The sequence below is a fragment of the Salvelinus alpinus genome, chromosome 17 (assembly GCF_045679555.1).
Source record: "Salvelinus alpinus chromosome 17, SLU_Salpinus.1, whole genome shotgun sequence".
NCBI classification, from domain to species: Eukaryota; Metazoa; Chordata; class Actinopteri; order Salmoniformes; family Salmonidae; genus Salvelinus; species Salvelinus alpinus.
The window spans coordinates 47664782-47685022 of NC_092102.1; the positions used below are offsets into that span (position 1 = coordinate 47664782).

Here is a 20241-nt window from a genome sequence, read left to right on the forward strand (position 1 = left end):
GAGGGTTGAGGCAGGCTGGAAGTAACCTGGGACAGTGAGGGTTGAGGCAGGCTGGATGTAACCTGGGACAGTGAGGGTTGAGATAGGCTGGATGTAACCTGGGACAGTGAGGGTTGAGGCAGGCTGGATGTAACCTGGGACAGTGAGGGTTGAGGCAGGCTGGAAGTAACCTGGGACAGTGAGGGTTGAGGCAGGCTGGAAGTAACCTGGGACAGTGAGGGTTGAGGCAGGCTGGAAGTAACCTGGGACAGTGAGGGTTGTGGCAGGCTGGAAGTAACCTGGGACAGTGAGGGTTGAGGCAGGCTGGATGTAACCTGGGACAGTGAGGGTTGAGGCAGGCTGGATGTGGCACCAGGAACTCCGCTCTGCTCTCGAGCTATAAATACATAGAGGCCTAGAACACACAGAGGACTTCAATTATTCAGAGAAACTTCATCTGTGGGCTGCCTGAGTGTCTGGGAGTGAATCACAGAGAAAAGCCGATTCATATGATAGCATGTCCTGTGTAGCTTACTGTTGTCGGCCAAGAAAGCCATATGTATGTGTAACCAGCTAGACTACACCACCGTTTGGTTGATGGAAACTCTGAAATGCTATGGGTTTCCCAAAACACAGCCCTATCACATAAAAATACACCACAAAACAAAAAAGTGTAGGTTGAGCAATGACAGACATTTCTTGGAAGACCTAAGGATTGTTCTACCTCTCTCCTGTCTCCTGTCTCTCTCCTGTCTCTCTCCTGTCTCTCCTGTCTCTTTCTGTCTCTCTCCTGTCTCCTGTCTCTCTCCTGTCTCTCTCCTGTCTCTCTCCTGTCTCTCTCCTGTCTCTCTCCTGTCTCTCTCCTGTCTCTCTCCTGTCTCTTTCTGTCTCTCCTGTCTCTCTCCTGTCTCTCTCCAGGTGTGTGGCTTCGTGGGCCTGTACTACAACGTGATTATCGGCTGGAGTATCTTCTACTTCTTCCAGTCCTTCCAGTACCCGCTGCCCTGGGCAGAGTGCCCCATCAGGGTGGTCAACGGCAGCCAAGCCAGTAAGTTCACACAAGCAGCACAGTTTAGAACAGTACAGCAAAGGAGAACACAGCATAGCATCCTGTAGTACAACACAGTACAGCATCCTGTAGTACATCACAGCACATCATATAACATCACAGCACATCATATAACATCACAGCACGTCATATAACATCACATCACGTCATATAACATCACATCACGTCATATAACATCACAGCACGTCATATGACATCACAGCACGTTATATGACATCACAGCACGTTATATGACATCACATCACGTCATATGACATCACAGGACGTCATATGACAACACATCACGTCATATAACATCACAGCACGTCATATGACATCACGTCATATGACATCACATCATGTCATATAACATCCCAGCATGTCATATGACATCACAATACAGCACATCATATAACATCACAGCACGTCATATGACATCACGGCACGTCATATGACATCATAGCACGTCATTTAACACCACAGCACAGCACATCATATGACATCACAGCACGTCAAATGACATCACAGCACATCATATAACATCACAGCACGTCATATGACATCACGGCACGTCATATGACATCACGGCACGTCATATGACATCACAGCACGTCATATGACATCACAGCACGTCATATGACATCACAGCACGTCATATGACATCACAGCACATCATATGACATCACAGCACATCATATGACATCACAGCAAGTCATATGACATCACAGCACGTCATATGACATCACAGGACATCATATGACATCACAGCAAGTCATATAACATCAGAGCACATCATTTAACACCACAGCACAGAACATCATATAACATCACAGCACATTATGTAACATCACAGCATGTCAAATGACATCACAGGATGTCATATGACATCACATTACGCCATATAACATCACAGAACATCATATAACATCACAACACGTCATATGACAGCACATGTACCATTTTATGTACCATGTGATGTCCTGTGATGTCATGTGACATGTCACAGAACATCATATAACCTCACAGGACGTCATATGACATCACATCACGTCATCGAACATCACAGCACGTCATTTAACATCACAGCACGTCATTTAACACCACAGCACAGAACATCATATGACATCACATCACGTCATATGACATCACAGGACGTCATATGACATCACGTCATATGACATCACAGCACGTCCTATGACATCACATCACGTCATATGTCATCACAGCATGGCATATGTCGTCACAGCACGTCATATGACATCACATCATGACATATGACGTCACAGCACGTCATATCACGCCATATACCATCACATCACGTCATATACCATCACATCACGTCATATAACACCACATCACGTCATATAACATTATGGTACATAAATGTCAAACACTGCAGTACAGCTGAATACACCACACTACGTTACATTTTGCTACATTGGCCTACTGTAGTTTTCCGTTCACTGTGCCTGCTCAGTACTGTATAGTCAACAATACATTACATCAAATAATACGATGTTTTACTGTCACATATAATGAACAGCTGGTAATATGCTGGTTGAGCAGAGAGAGGATGAGGTGGGATGCAGTCAGAACAGAGCTGGGATGGCCCTATACTTAATCTGATCTAAGAGGGTAGGTGTGGTGCTGCATACTGTCAGGGGGTATGGCCCAGTCTCTGAGTACCCAGCATGCCCTGCGATGACGGCAGGCAGCACATAGCGATCCAGACAGAGTCAGGGACCTTACGTCAGCATTAGCTCGCATTAGCTCCTCCACTCACCTTATGTTAGCATGCTAGTCTTAGGTCCCACACTGACCTTATGTTAGCGTTATGTTAGCATGCTAGTCTAGAGCTCCCACACTGACCTTATGTTAGCGTTATGTTAGCATGCTAGTCTTAGGTCCCACACTGACCTTATGTTAGCGTTATGTTAGCATGCTAGTCTTAGGTCCCACACTGACCTTATGTTAGCGTTATGTTAGCATGCTAGTCTAGAGCTCCCACAGCGACCTCTATGCAGATATTAACCATTGGCCGCTATGTATACTTCACAGCTGTATATTTCTTACTTTCTCCCCCCTCTTTACACACTCCCATATCTCCCTCTCTCCCTCTCCCCTCCTGTCTTCCCCCGTCTCCCTTCTCACCTCCCTCCATCCGTCCCTCCCTCTAGTCATCGAGCCGGAGTGTGAAAAGTCTTCTGCCACCACCTACTTCTGGTACCGGCAGACCCTGAACATCACCAGCACCATCGAGGACAGCGGAGGCCTCAACTGGAGAATGACCCTGTCCCTGTTCGCCGCCTGGCTCATCGTCTGTCTGGCAGTGATCAAGGGTATCCAGTCATCTGGGAAGGTAACAGGCCGAGAGCTATTATATAGATCTGTGTGTGTCTGTGTGTGTGTATACACGTGTATATATATGTACTGTATATATATACTATCTGAAGGGACTGTATACAGTGCATTCGGAAAGTATTCAGACTTTTTCATAAAATCGATTACATTTCTTCATCAATCTACACACAATACCCCATAATGAAAGGTTTAAAGACATTTTCGAAAATGTATATATAAAATAAAAACTGAAATATCACATTTACATAGTATGTATCCAGAACCTTTACTCAGTACTTTGTTGAAGCACCTTTGGCAGTGATTACAGCCTCGAGTCTTCTTGGGTATGAAGCTACAAGCTTGGCACACCTGTATTTGGGGAGTTTCTCCCATTCTTCTCTGCAGATCCTCTCAAGCTCTGTTAGGTTGGATGGGGAGAGTTGCTGCACAGCTATTTTCAGCTCTCTCCAGAGATGTTTGATTGGGTTCAAGTCCGGGCTCTGGCTGGGCCACTCAAGAACATTCAGAGACTTGTCCCGAAACCACTCCTAATTTGTCTTGGCTGTGTGCTTAGGGTCATTGTCCTGTTGAAAGGTGAACCTTTGCCCCAGTCTGAGGTCCTGAGCGCTCTGAAGCAGATTTTCATCAAGGATATCTCTGTACTTTGCTCCGTTCATTGATCCCTCAATCCTGACTAGTCTCCCAGTCCCTGCCGCTGAAAAACATTCCCACAGCATGATGCTGCCAACACCATGCTTCACTGTAGGGAAAGTCCCAGGTTTCCTCCTGACCTGAGGCTTGGCATTCAGGCCAAAGAGTTCAATCTTGGTTTCATCAGACTAGAGAATGTTGTTTCTCATGGTCTGAGAGTCTTTAGGTGCCTTTTGGCAAACTCCAAGCGTGCTGTCATGTGCCTTTTACTGAGGAGTGGCTTCCGTCTGGCCACTCTACCATAAAGCCCTGATTGGTGGAGTGCTGCAGAGATGAGGACAGCGGAGGACAGCGGAGTCAATCACCACCTTCCGGAGACACCTGAAACCCCACCTCTTTAAGGAATACCTAGGATAGGATAAAGTAATCCTTCTCACCCCCCCCCCCCCCTTAAAAGATTTAGATGCACTATTGTAAAGTGGCTGTTCCACTGGATGTCATAAGGTGAATGCACCAATTTGTAAGTCGCTCTGGATAAGAGCGTCTGCTAAATGACTTAAATGTAAATGTAAATGTAATGATTGTCCTTCTGGAAGTTTCTCCCATCTACCACAGAGGAATTCTGGTGCTTTCAGAGTGACCATTATGTTCTTAGTCACCTCCCTGACCAAGGTCCTTCTCCACTGATTGCTCAGTTTGGCTGGGCGGCCAGCTCTAGGAAGAGTCTTGGTGTTTCCAAACTTCTTCCATTTAAGAATTATTGAGACCATTGTGTTCTTGTGGACCTTCAATGCTGCAGAAATGTTTTGTCTCGGAGCTCTACGGACAAATCCTTCGACCTCTTGGCTTGGTTTTTGCTCTGACATGCACTGTCAACTGTGGGACCTTATATAGACAGGTGTGTGGCTTACCTAATCATGTCAAATCAATTGAATTTACCACAGCTGGACTCCAATCAAGTTGTAGAAACATCTCAAGGATGATCAATGGAAACGGGATGTAACTGAGCTCATTTTCGAGTCTTTTAGCAAAGGTTCTGATTACTGTTTTTTATTTTTTATAAATTTGCACACACAAAAGAAAAAAAGCTGTTTTCGCTTTGTCATTATGGGGTATTGTGTGTAGATTGATGAGGACCTTTAATTTATTTAATCAATTTTAGAATAAGGCTGTAAACGTAACAAAATGTGGAAAAAGTCAAGGGGTCTGAATACTTTCCAAGTGCACCACTGTATGACTGGAAAGGTACAGGGCCGGGGGCATTGTCTTCCCTACAGCTACTGTATGCTGTTGTAACATGATTCTATCTGTGGTAAGACAGTGGGGGAGGGGTTACATGAAAAAGAAACACTGCTGTTGTTGAAATTGTTCTCGAAGGCTCAAGAGATCCATTCAGTTGTTATTACAGATTATTAAGTGTGCTGGAGTTTCACTTTTTCAAATACAGATATTTTCCTATGGACTTTCTATGTGTACTGTACAGTAGGAGGAGATTCACATCCCGTCGTGTATAAGTATATTAACTTTCATGAGCATTTTTATACTGCCTGAACTGTGACATAGCCTATGGTGAGAAAGGCTAAAATGTTAAAGTGTTACTAAGTGTTACTAATGTTACTATCTTTGTATTATCTTGTGTTAAACAATTCTATCGTTGTATTGTCTTGTGTTAAACAATTACTATCTTTGTATTATCTTGTGTTAAACAATTCTATCTTTGTATTATCTTGTGTTAAACATACTATCTTTGTATTATCTTGTGTTAAACATACTATCTTTGTATTATCTTGTGTTAAACATACTATCTTTGTATTATCTTGTGTTAAACATACTATCTTTGTATTATCTTGTGTTAAACAATACTATCTTTGTATTATCTTGTGTTAAACAATTCTATCGTTGTATTATATTGTGTTAAACAATACTATCTTTGTATTATCTTGTGTTAAACAATACTATCTTTGTATTATCTTGTGTTAAACAATACTATCTTTGAATTATCTTGTGTTATGGGAAGGAAGCATGCAAAATGAATGACCTTAGTCTGAAGAGTCTAGGAGGCACAGTGTGGTTCGATAATATGTTGGCTGGCCAACAACTCCATGGCTACATCCCAAATGGCGAACTATTCCCTATTTAGTGCACTACTTTTAACCAGAGCCCTATGGTAGCGTATTCCCTATAAAGTGCACTACTTTTAACCAGAGCCCTATGGTAGCGTATTCCCTATATAGTGCACTACTTTTAACCAGAGCCCTATGGTAGCGTATTCCCTATATAGTGCACTACCTTTTAACCAGAACCCTATGGTAGCGTATTCCCTATATAGTGCACTACTTTTAACCAGAGCCCTATGGTAGCGTATTCCCTATATAGTGCACTACTTTTAACCAGAGCCCTATGGTTGCGTATTCCCTATATAGTGCACTACTTTTAACCAGAGCCCTATGGTAGCGTGTTCCCTATATAGTGCACTACCTTTAACCAGAGCCCTATGGTAGCGTATTCCCTATATAGTGCACTACTTTTAACCAGAGCCCTATGGTAGCGTATTCCCTATATAGTGCACTACTTTTAACCAGAGCCCTATGGTAGCGTGTTCCCTATATAGTGCACTACTTTTAACCAGAGCCCTATGGTAGCGTATTCCCTATATAGTGCACTACTTTTAACCAGAGCCCTATGGTAGCGTATTCCCTATATAGTGCACTATTTTAACCAGAGCCCTATGGTACCGTATTCCCTATATAGTGCACTACTTTTAACCAGAGCCCTATGGTAGCGTATTCCCTATATAGTGCACTACTTTTAACCAGAGCCCTATGGTAGCGTATTCCCTATAAAGTGCACTACTTTTAACCAGAGCCCTATGGTAGCGTATTCCCTATATAGTGCACTACTTTTAACCAGAGCCCTATGGTAGCGTATTCCCTATATAGTGCACTACTTTTAACCAGAGCCCTATGGTAGCGTATTCCCTATAAAGTGCACTACTTTTAACCAGAGCCCTATGGTAGCGTATTCCCTATATAGTGCACTACTTTTAACCAGAGCCCTATGGTAGCGTATTCCCTATATAGTGCACTACTTTTAACCAGAGCCCTATGGTAGCGTGTTCCTTATATAGTGCACTACTTTTAACCAGAGCCCTATGGTAGCGTATTCCCTATATAGTGCACTACTTTTAACCAGAGCCCTATGGTAGCGTATTCCCTATATAGTGCACTACTTTTAACCAGAGCCCTATGGTAGCGTATTCCCTATATAGTGCACTACTTTTAACCAGAGCCCTATGGTAGCGTATTCCCTATATAGGGCACTACTTTTAACCAGAGCCCTATGGTAGCGTATTCCCTATATAGTGCACTACTTTTAACCAGAGCCCTATGGTAGCGTATTCCCTATATAGTGCACTACTTTTAACCAGAGCCCTATGGTAGCGTATTCCCTATATAGTGCACTACTTTTAACCAGAGCCTTGGTCAAAGTTGAGAATAGGGTGCCATTTGGGATTCAGCCTAACAAGGTGCTTTCATCTCAGTCCAAACAATGAGTCATGATCACAACACAACAATCCAACCCACATTTTGGAATAGAGAAATATATAACAAGATCTGACAGTTTGTCTGGATTCCAAATAGCACCTTATTTCCTGTACACTGAGTATGCCAAACATTATTAACACCCGTGTTGACTTCAACGCTTCCCACAGTTGTGTCAAGTTGGCTGGATGTCCTTTGTGTGGTGGACCATTCTTGATACACACGGGAAACTGTTGAGCGTGAAAAACCCAGCAGCGTTGCAGTTCTTGACACAAACCGGTGCGCCTGTCACCTACTACCATACCCCGTTCAAAGCCACTTAAATCTTTTGTGTTGCCCAATCACCTCTGAATGGCACACGTAACACAATCCATGTCTCAATTGTCTCAAGGCTTAAAAATCAGTATTTTACCTGTCTCCTCCCCTTCATCTACACTGATTTGAAGGGGATTTAACAAGTGACATCAATAAGGGATCATAGCTTTCACCTGGATTCACCTGGTCAGTCTCATGGAAAGAGCAGGGGCCATGGTCTAAAGTAATGCCCTGTATAAGGATACAGCCTTTTAACATGGGGCTATTAGTCAACTATAAATTACCAAAATTATGATAGATTGCCATAAACTCTATGTTAATTACCCAAATTATTGAAGATGTCCGGTAACTTTAGTAAACTACGTGTGTGTGTGTGTGTGTGTGTGTGTGTGTGTGTGTGTGTGTGTGTGTGTGTGTGTGTGTGTGTGTGTGTGTGTGTGTGTGTGTGTGTGTGTGTGTGTGTGTGTGTGTGTGTGTGAGTCTGTGTGTCAGTCTGTGTGTGTGTGTTTGTGCGTTCATGCCTCTGTATGCACGTGTGTATGCATGTCTCTGTCTGTTCGAAGCATCACACTGAGGCAGTGTGGTAGTGTCCATGGTAACGGTGTGGTGGTGTCCATGGTAACAGTGTGGTTGTGTCCATGGTAACAGTGTGTTGGTGTCCATGGTAACAGTGTGACGTGTGTACAGTCCTCTGTCTGTCGCCCCTCTCAGGTGATATATTTTATGACTGTGTGTGTGTGTGTGTGTGTGTGTGTGTGTGTGTGTGTGTGTGTGTGTGTGTGTGTGGTGTATTTTTTCATCAGGTGATGTACTTCAGCTCTCTCTTCCCCTACGTGGTGTTGATCTGTTTCCTCGTCAGAGGCCTGATGCTCAAAGGATCTGTTGACGGTATCGCTCACATGTTCACCCCAAAGGTAAACACACACACACCAAATGTACACACACATACAGACACATACACACACACATACACACCAAAGGTAAACACATAAGCACCACAGATTCAACTCACCTGCATGTTGTGTATCCAAGGTACAACCCAGCCATCCTACATCCGACACAGCCATCCTACATCCAACACAGCAATCTGACATCCGACACAGCCATCCGACATCCGACACAGCCATCCGACATCCAACACAGCCATCCGACATCCGACACAGCCATCCTACATCCGACACAGCCATCCTACATCCGACACAGCCATCCGACATCCGACACAGCCATCCTACATCGACACAGCCATCCTACATCCGACACAGCCATCCTACATCCGACACAGCCATCCTACATCCGACACAGCCATCCGACATCCGACACAGCCATCCGACACAGCCATCCGACATCCGACACAGCCATCCGACATCCGACACAGCCATCCGACATCCGACACAGCCATCCGACATCCGACACAGCCATCCGACATCCAACACAGCCATCCAGCACTATCTCCGACTCCCTCTCAAACACAGGGCTATGGCTGTTATCACACTCAGACTAGAGAGTGGCTGTCATCACACTCAGGTTAGAGAGTGGCTGTCATCACACTCAGACTAGAGAGTGGCTGTCATCACACTCAGATTCGAGAGTGGCTGTCATCACACTCAGATTCGAGAGTGGCTGTCATCACACTCAGATTAGAGAGTGGCTGTCATCACACTTAGACTAGAGAGTGGCTGTCATCACACTCAGACTAGAGAGTGGCTGTCATCACACTCAGATTAGAGAGTGGCTGTCATCACACTCAGATTAGAGAGTGGCTGTCATCACACTCAGACTAGAGAGTGGCTGTCATCACACTCAGACTAGAGAGTGGCTGTCATCACACTCAGATTAGAGAGCATTGGTGCAGAGCATCACATTCTGAGAGGAGAGAAAGGTTTCCTGATATGGCAGTTTCTGTTTGTCTGTCTGGACTCAATTCTATTTAGGGAAATTAGTCTCAGGGCACTGTCTGCTTGTCTGTCTGGACTGGATTCTATGTAGGGAAACTCTAGTCTCAGGGCCGTGTTTGTCCTGCAGTCTTTTGTTCCTCATTCTTGCATCCCATTTTTTGCAGGGATAGGAACGTTGATCCTCACCCTTAGATAGTTAGAGTGTTTTAGTGAAACATTTTCTTTGAAGGACACAACCATAATTCATGTATTCAATGCCTCTGTGCTGGATGTCTGGATCCTTAGAGTGACGTCAGACTAAAAGTGTGAAATTGTGGTTGTTGTCTCCCTCCAATGGCTGACTTAGATACACGCACTAGATAATGTCTTTCTTCTCTTGGTAAGTGCAAAAGGAATTGTCCATGATTGTGTGGAACATTACATAGTTGCCCCTGACCCCTGACCTCTGACCTCTGACCCCAGTTGGAGAAGATGCTGGAGCCACAGGTTTGGAGGGAGGCAGCCACCCAGGTGTTCTTCGCTCTGGGCCTTGGGTTCGGAGGGGTCATAGCCTTCTCCAGCTACAACAAGCGGGACAACAACTGCCACTTTGACGCAGCGCTGGTCTCCATCATCAACTTCATCACCTCCATCCTGGCTACGCTGGTGGTGTTCGCCGTGCTGGGGTTCAAGGCCAACATCATGAACGAGAAATGTGTTGTGGAGTGAGTATATCTTCTCCCAGATCTGTTTGTGCTGTCTTCTGGAGTCGTTCCTCTTGAATCCTGACTTAATATGATCTGTTTTTTTGGCAGGGTTGGGGAGTAATGGATTACATGTAATCTGTTACATGTAAGGGATTACCCCCCCAAAAAACGGTAACTGTAATCCGTTACGTTACCAGCAAAAATATTCTAATCAGATTACAGATACTTTTGAAAAACTAGATGATTACTTCGAGGATTACTTTTAAATTCAGAAAGGATGTTTGGGGAAAGAAATCTTTGATACTTCTCTGTTTTCTCAATGACATTCAAATCAGCATTGAAAAAAGGAACAAGTTTAAGTTTGTTCCACCTGAGCGAGTCTGACCACAAGTCAGAGACCACTATGATGACACACCAAATGTGTTTGATGGATCATGGGAAAAGAGCACAAATAGGTTTTTGTAGGCTACAGTCCAAGCTACGTCTTCAATGGTACGACTGCTGTCGGCACCCAAAGATTATCCAACTTGAATAAACGCTTGGAGGTCAGGATGACAGCAGAGGTGTAGTCTACAGCAATACTGAAATCACTATTATTGATATCTACATAGCGCATTGATGTGAATCACACTGCTGCTCTCTCATTTAGCTATTTGCACCTTATGGATTGTGGTTGGTATGGATGGCGGTTCACAAATCTAAATGTGTATTTGAACCCAATAATGGTTTGAATTCAAGAAGTTTAAGCTGCCTATCGTTAATTGTTTTTGAAACCAGTGGACAGCCAGTGAAAAATGCTATCTTGCGGCAGCTGCATAGTGCAGATCCTGTGGGATAAAAGTGGGGCTTTTATTGCTCAATCTAATTCATGCTGATAAAAAGGCCTAATAGACACATGCTCAAACTTGTACACTTTTGATAAACTTAAAGGGGCAATCTGTAGTTGCTACATCAATTTTTTGACTTATAAATTATATATATATATATATAAATATACAGTTGAAATCGAACGTTTACATACACCTTAGTTAAATGCATTTAAAGTCAGTTTTTCACAATTCCTGACATTTAATCCTAGTAGAAATTCCCTGTCTTAGGTCAGTTAGGATCACCACTTTATTTTAAGAATCTGAAATGTCAGAATAATAGTAGAGAGAATGATTTATTTCAGCTTTTTTTTGTCACATTCCCAGTGGGTCAGAAGTTTACATACACTCAATTAGTATTTAGTAGCATTGCCTTTAAATTGTTTAACTTGGGTCAAACGTTTCAGGTAGCCTTCCACAAGCTTCCCTCAATAAGGTGGGTGAATGTTGGCCCATTCCTCCTGACAGAGCTGGTGTAACTGAGTCAGTTTTGTAGGCCTCCTTGCTCACACACGCTTTTTCAGTTCTGCCCACAAATTTTCTATAGGATAGAAGTCAGGGCTTTGTGATGGCCACACCAATACATTGACTTTGTTGTCAACGTTGGAAGTATGGTGGGGTCATTGTCCATTTGGAAGACCCATTTGCGACCAAGCTTTAACTTCCTGACTGATGTCTTGAGATGTTGCCTCAATATATCCACCTAATTTTCCTACCTCATGATGCCATCTATTTTGTGAAGTGCACCAGTCCCTCCTGCAGCAAAGCACCCCCACAACATGATGCTGCCACCCCCGTGCTTCACGGTTGGGATGGGGTTCTTCACCTTGCAAGCTTCCCCCTTTGTCCTCCAAACATAACGATGGTCATTATGGCCAAACAGTTCTATTTTTGTTTCATCAGACCAGAGGACTTTTCTCCATGTGCAGTTGCAAACCGTAGTCTGGCTTGTTTATGGCGGTTTTGGAGCAGAGGCTTCTTCCTTGCTGAGCGGCCTTTCAGGTTATGTCGATATAGGACTCGTTTTACTGTGGATGTAGATACTTTTGTACCTGTTTCCTCCAGCATCTTCACATGGTCTTTTGCTGTTATTCTGGGATTGGTTTGCACTTTTCGCACCAAAGTACATTCATCTCTAGGAGACAGAACGTTTCTCCTTCCTGAGCAGTATGACGGCTGCGTGGTCCCATGGTGTTTATACTTGCGTACTATTGTTTGTACAGATGAACGTGGTACCTTCAGGCATTTGGAAATTGCTCCCAAGGATGAACCAGACTTGTGGAGGTCTACAATTTTTTTTCTGAGGTCTTGGCTGATTTCTTTTGATTTTCCCATGATGTCAAGCAAAGAGGCACTGAGTTTGAAGGTAGCCCTTGAAATACATCCACAGGTACTCAAATGATGTCAATTAGCCTATCAGAAGCTTCTAAAGCCATAACATTATTTTCTGGAATTTTCCAAGCTTTTTAAAGCCACAGTCAACTTAGTGTATGGAAACTTCTGATCCACTGGAAGTGTGATACAGTGAATTATAAGTGAGATAATCTGTCTGTAAACAATTGCTGGTAAAATTACTTGTGTCATGCACGAAGTAGTTGTCTTAACCAACTTGCCAAAACTACAGTTTGTTAACAAGAAATTTGTGGAGTGGTTGAAAAACAAGTTTTAATGACTCCAACCTAAGTGTATGTAAACTTCCGACTTCAACTGTGTATATACACACTACCGGTCAAAGGTTTTAGTACACCTACTCATTCAAGGGTTTTTTCTTTATTTCTACATTGTAGAATAATAGTGAAGACTTCAAAACTATGAAATAACACATATGGAATCATGTAGTAACCAAAAAAGTGTTAAACAAATTTAAATATATTTTATATTTGAGATTCTTCCAAGTAACCACCCGTTGCCTTGATGACAGCTTTGCACACTCTTGGCATTCTCCCAACCAGCTTCATGGGGTAGTCACCTGGAATGCAGTTCAATTAACAGGTGTGCCTTGTTAAAAGTTAATTTGTGGAATTTCTTTCCTTCTTAATGTGTTTAAGCAAATCAGTTGTGTTGTGACAAGGTAGGGGTGGTATGCAGAAGATAGCCCTATTTGGTGACAAGTCCATATTATGGCAAGAACAGCTCAAATAAGCAGAGAAACGACAGTCCATCATTACTTTAAGACATGAAGGTCAATCAATACAGAACATTTCAAGAACTTTTAACCTTTCTTCAAGTGCAGTCACAAAAACCATCAAGCGCCAAACTCTAATAATTTTGTCGAGCTCAAATAGCTTAACCAACCTCATTGTCGTTATAAAATAGAGTCAATATCTTTCAGCACTATCCCTACTCACTCTGTCTTTACTACCCGTTACTATGAATGCAGCTATATTAAATCACTATCTCACAATTAACAATAACCCTTTCCTCCTCTCCTCTCTCCTTCTTTCTACAGGAATGCGGAGAAGATCCTAGGTTACCTGAACACAGGTGTGTTGAGCCATGATCTGATCCCTCCCCACGTCAACTTCTCTCACCTGTCAGCTGTGGACTATCAGGAGATGTATGGAGTGATCAAGACTGTCAGGGAGGACAGCTTCAGTCAGCTTGGACTGGACCCCTGTTTACTGGAGGACGAACTCAACAAGGTATGTTGGGTCTGGACCCCTGTATACTGGAGGACAAACTCAACAAGGTATGTTGGGTCTGGACCCCTGTATACTGGACGACGAAAACAACAAGGTATGTTGGGTCTGGACCCCTGTATACTGGAGGACAAACTCAACAAGGTATGTTGGGTCTGGACCCCGTATACTGGAAGACGAACTCAATAAGGTATGTTGGGACTGGACCCCTGTATACTGGAGGTAAAACTCAACAAGGTATGTTGGGTCTGGACCCCTGTATACTGGATAATGAACTCAACAAGGTATATTGGGCCTGGACCCCTGTATACTGGAGGTAAAACTCAACAAGGTATGTTGGGTCTGGACCCCTGTATACTGGAGGTAAAACTCAACAAGGTATGTTGGGTCTGGACCCCTATATACTGGAGGTAAACTCAACAAGGTATGTTGGGTCTGGACCCCTATATACTGGAGGTAAAACTCAACAAGGTATGTTGGGCCTGGACCCCTGTATACTGGAGGTAAAACTCAACAAGGTATGTTGGGTCTGGACCCCTATATACTGGAGGTAAAACTCAACAAGGTATGTTGGGTCTGGACCCCGTATACTGGAGGACGAAATCAACAAGGTATGTTTGGTCTGGACCCCTATATACTGGAGGTAAAACTCAACAAGGTATGTTTGGTCTGGACCCCTATATACTGGAGGTAAAACTCAACAAGGTATGTTGGGTCTGGACCCCTATATACTGGAGGTAAAACTCAACAAGGTATGTTGGGTCTGGACCCCTATATACTGGAGGTAAAACTCAACAAGGTATGTTGGGTCTGGACCCCTATATACTGGAGGTAAAACTCAACAAGGTATGTTGGGTCTGGACCCCTATATACTGGAGGTAAAACTCAACAAGGTATGTTGGGTCTGGACCCCTATATACTGGAGGTAAAACTCAACAAGGTATGTTGGGTCTGGACCCCTATATACTGGACGACGAAATCAACAATGCATGTTGGTCTGATTTGGTTTAGAGGTGAAAATCGTATTTTTTTTTTTTTTACATTTTCACACCAAAAAAGGCAACTTTTTGTGGCCTTTCATGTTAATCCATAGTCCTGATTTTTCCAGTACTGCTTTCGGTCTCTGAAACTAGCCTATAAAGTAGAGATTTCATACTCTTATCAACACCCAAAGCACTTCCAACATCATCTACAACCACTTTTAGATTGAAAACAGGCGTCTCATTATGTGAAGTGAAATATAGTGAAGATAAAACATCTCTTTCCCTCCCTCTCTCTTTCCCTCCCTCTCTCTTTCCCTCCCTCTCTCTTTCCCTCCCTCTCTCTTTCCCCTCCCTCTCTCTTTCCCCTCCCTCTCTCTTTCCCTCCCTCTCTCTTTCCTTCCCTCTCTCTTTCCCTCCCTCTCTCTTTCCCCTCCCTCTCTCTTTCCCCTCCCTCTCTCTTTCCCTCCCTCTCTCTTTCCCTCCCTCTCTCTTTCCCTCCCTCTCTCTTTCCCCTCCCTCTCTCTTTCCCCTCCCTCTCTCTTTCCCTCCCTCTCTCTTTCCCTCCCTCTCTCTTTCCCATCCCTCTCTCTTTCCCTCCCTCTCTCTTTCCCCTCCCTCTCTCTTTCCCTCCCTCTCTCTTTCCCCTCCCTCTCTCTTTCCCCTCCCTCTCTCTTTCCCTCCCTCTCTCTTTCCCCTCCCTCTCTCTTTCCCTCCCTCTCTCTTTCCCCTCCCTCTCTCTTTCCCCTCCCTCTCTCTTTCCCCTCCCTCGCTCTTTCCCTCCCTCTCTCTTTCTCTAGGCAGTGCAGGGAACAGGCCTGGCCTTCATCGCCTTCACTGAGGCCATGACCCACTTCCCTGCTTCTCCCTTCTGGTCTGTCATGTTCTTCTTCATGCTGATTAACCTGGGGCTGGGGTCCATGATCGGCACCATGACAGGGATCACCACACCTGTACTGGACGCCTTCCCCAAGATACGCAAGGAGTTCCTCTGTGGTAAGTCTTCTATTGGTTGATTTATTCTTTATCAGTCAGAAGTCAAAGGTCAGCCAATGGCTGTTGAAAGAGACTATATGTTGTATGCCTTACTTAGTCCTCCTCTCTCAGTGGGCAGTTGCATCGTAGTCTTCTTCTGTGGTCTGTATGTATGATCATTAATGCTTCCTCCTCCTTCTCTCTTCCTCCTCTACCTCCTCCTTCCTTCTCAGTTGGTTGTTGCATTGTGGCGTTCTTCTGTGGCCTGCTGTTCGTCCAGCGCTCAGGGAACTACTTTGTGACCATGTTTGATGACTACTCAGCTGGCCTGCCTCTCACTGTGGTGGTTATACTGGAGAATATATCTGTGGCCTGGATCTACGGCACCAAGAGGTACTGGATGCATAACATGACACAAGGAACGTACATATTACTTTACAGCAGTGCCTAGGAGAAATGGCTTTGTAAATTTGATTGTGTTCAAAATTCGCTTTTGTTCATCCATCTCTCTCTCTCTCTCTCTCTCTCTCTCTCTCTCTCTCTCTCTCTCTCTCTCTCTCTCTCTCTCTCTCTCTCTCTCTCTCTCTCTCTCTCTCTCTCTCTCTCTCTCTCTCTCCTTCTCTCTCTCTCTCTCTCTCTCTCCTTCTCTATCTCTCTCTCTCTCTCTCTCTCCTTTCTCTCTCTCTCTCTCTCTCTCTCCTTCTCTCTCTCTCTCTCTCTCTCAGGTTCATGCAGGATCTAGAGGACATGTTGGGTTTCAGACCCTACTCTTTCTATTTCTACATGTGGAAGTACGTGTCTCCTGCCTGTCTCATCGTGCTCATCATTGCCACTGTGATAGAGATGGCCGTCAGTCCTGCTGGGTACAACGCCTGGGTGGAGGAACTGGTCAGTGAATCTGTACCTCTGTTACACCAGTTTAGCTCAAACACATTTGTACTGATCCGTCCATTTCACCTAACCGGCACCTCCCTCTTAGTCCAGTGACTACAAAGTGACAATCTTTTTCATGGTCCTTCGAGCCCGGATGGGTTTTGTACGACATGGTTCTCCTTGAAGCATCTTCGTATTCACACATGCATTTACTTTCCCTTTAAAATGATCTCCTCGTGTTCAATGGTTGACTCACCCTCATCTTCCCTCGCCACGGACTGCTTCACTTTATATACAGTGTCTTTAGAAGTATTCACACCCTTTGAATGGCACTTTGAATGGCACCCGATTGGTAGATGTGTAACAACCACATCAAAAAACTGTCTAACTCAGTTGCCAGAGAGTAAGAATAACAGTATTCCAAAACATGCATCCTGTTTGCAACAAGGCACTAAAAAATAATATTGCAAAGAAAATGAACTTTTTAGTCCTGAATACAATGTGTTATGCTTGGGGCAAATCCAACACAACAACATCACTGAGTACCACTCATTCATATTTTCAAGCATGGTGTTGGCTGCATCATGTTATGGGTATGCTTGTCATCAGCAAGAACTAGGGAGTAAAATCTACACTGGAGTTGGTTACCAAGATGACATTCAAATCAAATCAAATTTTATTGGTTGCATACACATGGTTAGCAGATGTTAATGTGAGTGTAGCGAAATGCTTGTGCTTCTAGTTCCGACAATGCAGTAATATCTAACAAGTAATCTAACATTGAATGTTCCTGAGTGGCCTAGTTACTATTTTGACTTAAATCGTCTTTAAAATCTATGCCAAGTCTTGAAAATGTCTTTCTAGCAATGATGAACAACCAACTTGACAGAGCTTGAAGATTTTAATAAAGAATAATGGACAAATGTTGTACAATCCAGGTGTGAAGGGCTCTTAGAGACTTACCCAGAAAGACTCACAGCTGTAATCGCTGCCAAAGGGGATTCTAACATGTATTGACTCAGTGGGGTGAATACTTATCCAATTTGTCTTCCACTTTAACATTGCAGAGTATTTTGTGTAGATTTTTTTACCAAAAATTACAATTAAATCCATTTGAATCCCACTTTATAACACAACAAAATGTGGAAAACGTCAAAGGGGTGTGAATAATTTCTGAAGGAACTGTATATTCCATCTATGTTTTATATTTACTGTGCAATCAGTTTATCGTGTGTTTGTACGTCATATACACTTCTTTCTTGTGTTTTGATGCAGTTGGGACATTAAAAGCTTTTCTGAATCTGTATCTCAATGTTTCTTCACTCTCCTCCTCCCCCCTCTTCTTCGTCCTCCCTCTCGTTCTCCCTCTGCTAGGCGTCGGAGAAGTTCCTCTCCTACCCTCCGTGGGCTCTGGGTGTGGCCTACTCCCTCATCATCGCCGCCATGCTTCCTCTCCCCTGCGTCTTCATCGCCCGCCACTTCAACCTGCTCTCTGACGGCTCCAACAAGCTGTCCGTCTCCTACCGTAAAGGTATGACCAAGGACCTCTCTGGTCTAGAGGAGGAGAACGAGTCCCGCTTCATCCTCAGTAAAGGCACCCCCAGCCCCAGCCCCTCGCCCATGCCTTCTCACCGCCCCTACCTGGGGCCTGGCGGAGCCCAGGAGATGACCAACACGGCTGGATATGGTACCGGGACACCGACCAAGACGGGTTATCAGAATATTCATTCGCCAGAGTCCGAACTATGATCGATCTGACTGACTGAAGCACAAGAAACCCTTTCTATCAAACCCAACACAACCCCTCCAGAGAGAGAGAAAGAAAGAGCCCCCTCTCTGCTGTTCACCTAGCTGTAAAGCAAAGCCCCACCTCTCTCTGCTGTTCACCTAGCTGTAAAGCAAAGCCCCACCTCTCTCTGCTGTTCACCTAGCTGTAAAGCAAAGCCCCACCTCTCTCTGCTGTTCACCTAGCTGTAAAGCAAAGCCCCCCCTCTCTCTGCTGTTCACCTAGCTGTAAAGCAAAGCCCCACCTCTCTCTGCTGTTCACCTAGCTGTAAAGCAAAGTCCCCCCTCTCTCTGCTGTTCACCTAGCTGTAAAGCAAAGTCCCCCCTCTCTCTGCTGTTCACCTAGCTGTAAAGCAAAGCCCCCCCTCTCTCTGCTGTTCACCTAGCTGTAAAGCAAAGCCCCACCTCTCTCTGCTGTTCACCTAGCTATAAAGCAAAGCCCCACCTCTCTCTGCTGTTCACCTAGTTGTAAAGCAAAGCCCCCCCCTCTCTGCTGTTCACCTAGCTGTAAAGCAAAGCCCCCCCTCTCTCTGCTGTTCACCTAGCTGTAAAGCAAAGCCCCACCTCTCTCTGCTGTTCACCTAGCTGTAAAGCAAAGCCCCCCCCTCTCTGCTGTTCACCTAGCTGTAAAGCAAAGCCCCCCCTCTCTCTGCTGTTCACCTAGCTGTAAAGCAAAGCCCCACCTCTCTCTGCTGTTCACCTAGCTGTAAAGCAAAGCCCCACCTCTCTCTGCTGTTCACCTAGCTGTAAAGCAAAGCCCCACCTCTCTCTGCTGTTCACCTAGCTGTAAAGCAAAGCCCCACTTCTCTCTGCTGTTCACCTAGCTGTAAAGCAAAGCCCCACCTCTCTCTGCTGTTCACCTAGCTGTAAAGCAAAGCCCCACCTCTCTCTGCTGTTCACCTAGCTGTAAAGCAAAGCCCCACCTCTCTCTGCTGTTCACCTAGCTGTAAAGCAAAGCCCCACCTCTCTCTGCTGTTCACCTAGCTGTAAAGCAAAGCCCCCCCTCTCTCTGCTGTTCACCTAGCTGTAAAGCAAAGCCCCACCTCTCTCTGCTGTTCACCTAGCTGTAAAGCAAAGCCCCACCTCGCTCTGCTGTTCACCTAGCTGTAAAGCAAAGCCCCACCTCTCTCTGCTGTTCACCTAGCTGTAAAGCAAAGCCCCCCCCTCGCTCTGCTGTTCACCTAGCTGTAAAAAGCCCCCCCTCTCTCTGCTGTTCACCTAGCTGTAAAGCAAAGCCCCACCTCTCTCTGCTGTTCACCTAGCTGTAAAGCAAAGCCCCACCTCTCTCTGCTGTTCACATATCTGTAAAGCAAAGCCCCCCCTCTCTCTGCTGTTCACCTAGCTGTAAAGCAAAGCCCCACCTCTCTCTGCTGTTCACCTAGCTGTAAAGCAAAGCCCCACCTCTCTCTGCTGTTCACCTAGCTGTAAAGCAAAGCCCCACCTCTCTCTGCTGTTCACCTAGCTGTAAAGCAAAGCCCCACCTCTCTCTGCTGTTCACCTAGCTGTAAAGCAAAGCCCCACCTCTCTCTGCTGTTCACCTAGCTGTAAAGCAAAGCCCCCCCTCGCTCTGCTGTTCACCTAGCTGTAAAGCAAAGCCCCCCCCCCTCTACTGTTCACATATCTGTAAAGCACAGCCCCCCTCTCTACTGTTCACATATCTGTAAAGC

At 44.8% G+C, this 20241-nt stretch overlaps 1 protein-coding gene across 1 annotated transcript in view; it reads left to right on the forward strand.

The window, feature by feature from the left end:
• The window catches only part of LOC139543085 (sodium-dependent neutral amino acid transporter SLC6A17-like), a 45382-nt gene extending 26180 nt beyond the window's left edge, over positions 1-19202 (forward strand). The window contains exons 4-12 of the mRNA XM_071349237.1: positions 898-1027; positions 3205-3386; positions 8679-8789; positions 10233-10474; positions 13772-13964; positions 15742-15937; positions 16150-16309; positions 16642-16804; positions 18164-19202. Coding sequence (XP_071205338.1) covers positions 898-1027; positions 3205-3386; positions 8679-8789; positions 10233-10474; positions 13772-13964; positions 15742-15937; positions 16150-16309; positions 16642-16804; positions 18164-18538 — 1752 coding nt within the window. The 3' untranslated portion in view covers positions 18539-19202. The remainder of the gene's footprint in view (positions 1-897; positions 1028-3204; positions 3387-8678; positions 8790-10232; positions 10475-13771; positions 13965-15741; positions 15938-16149; positions 16310-16641; positions 16805-18163) is intronic.
• Positions 19203-20241: the final 1039 nt, after the last annotated feature.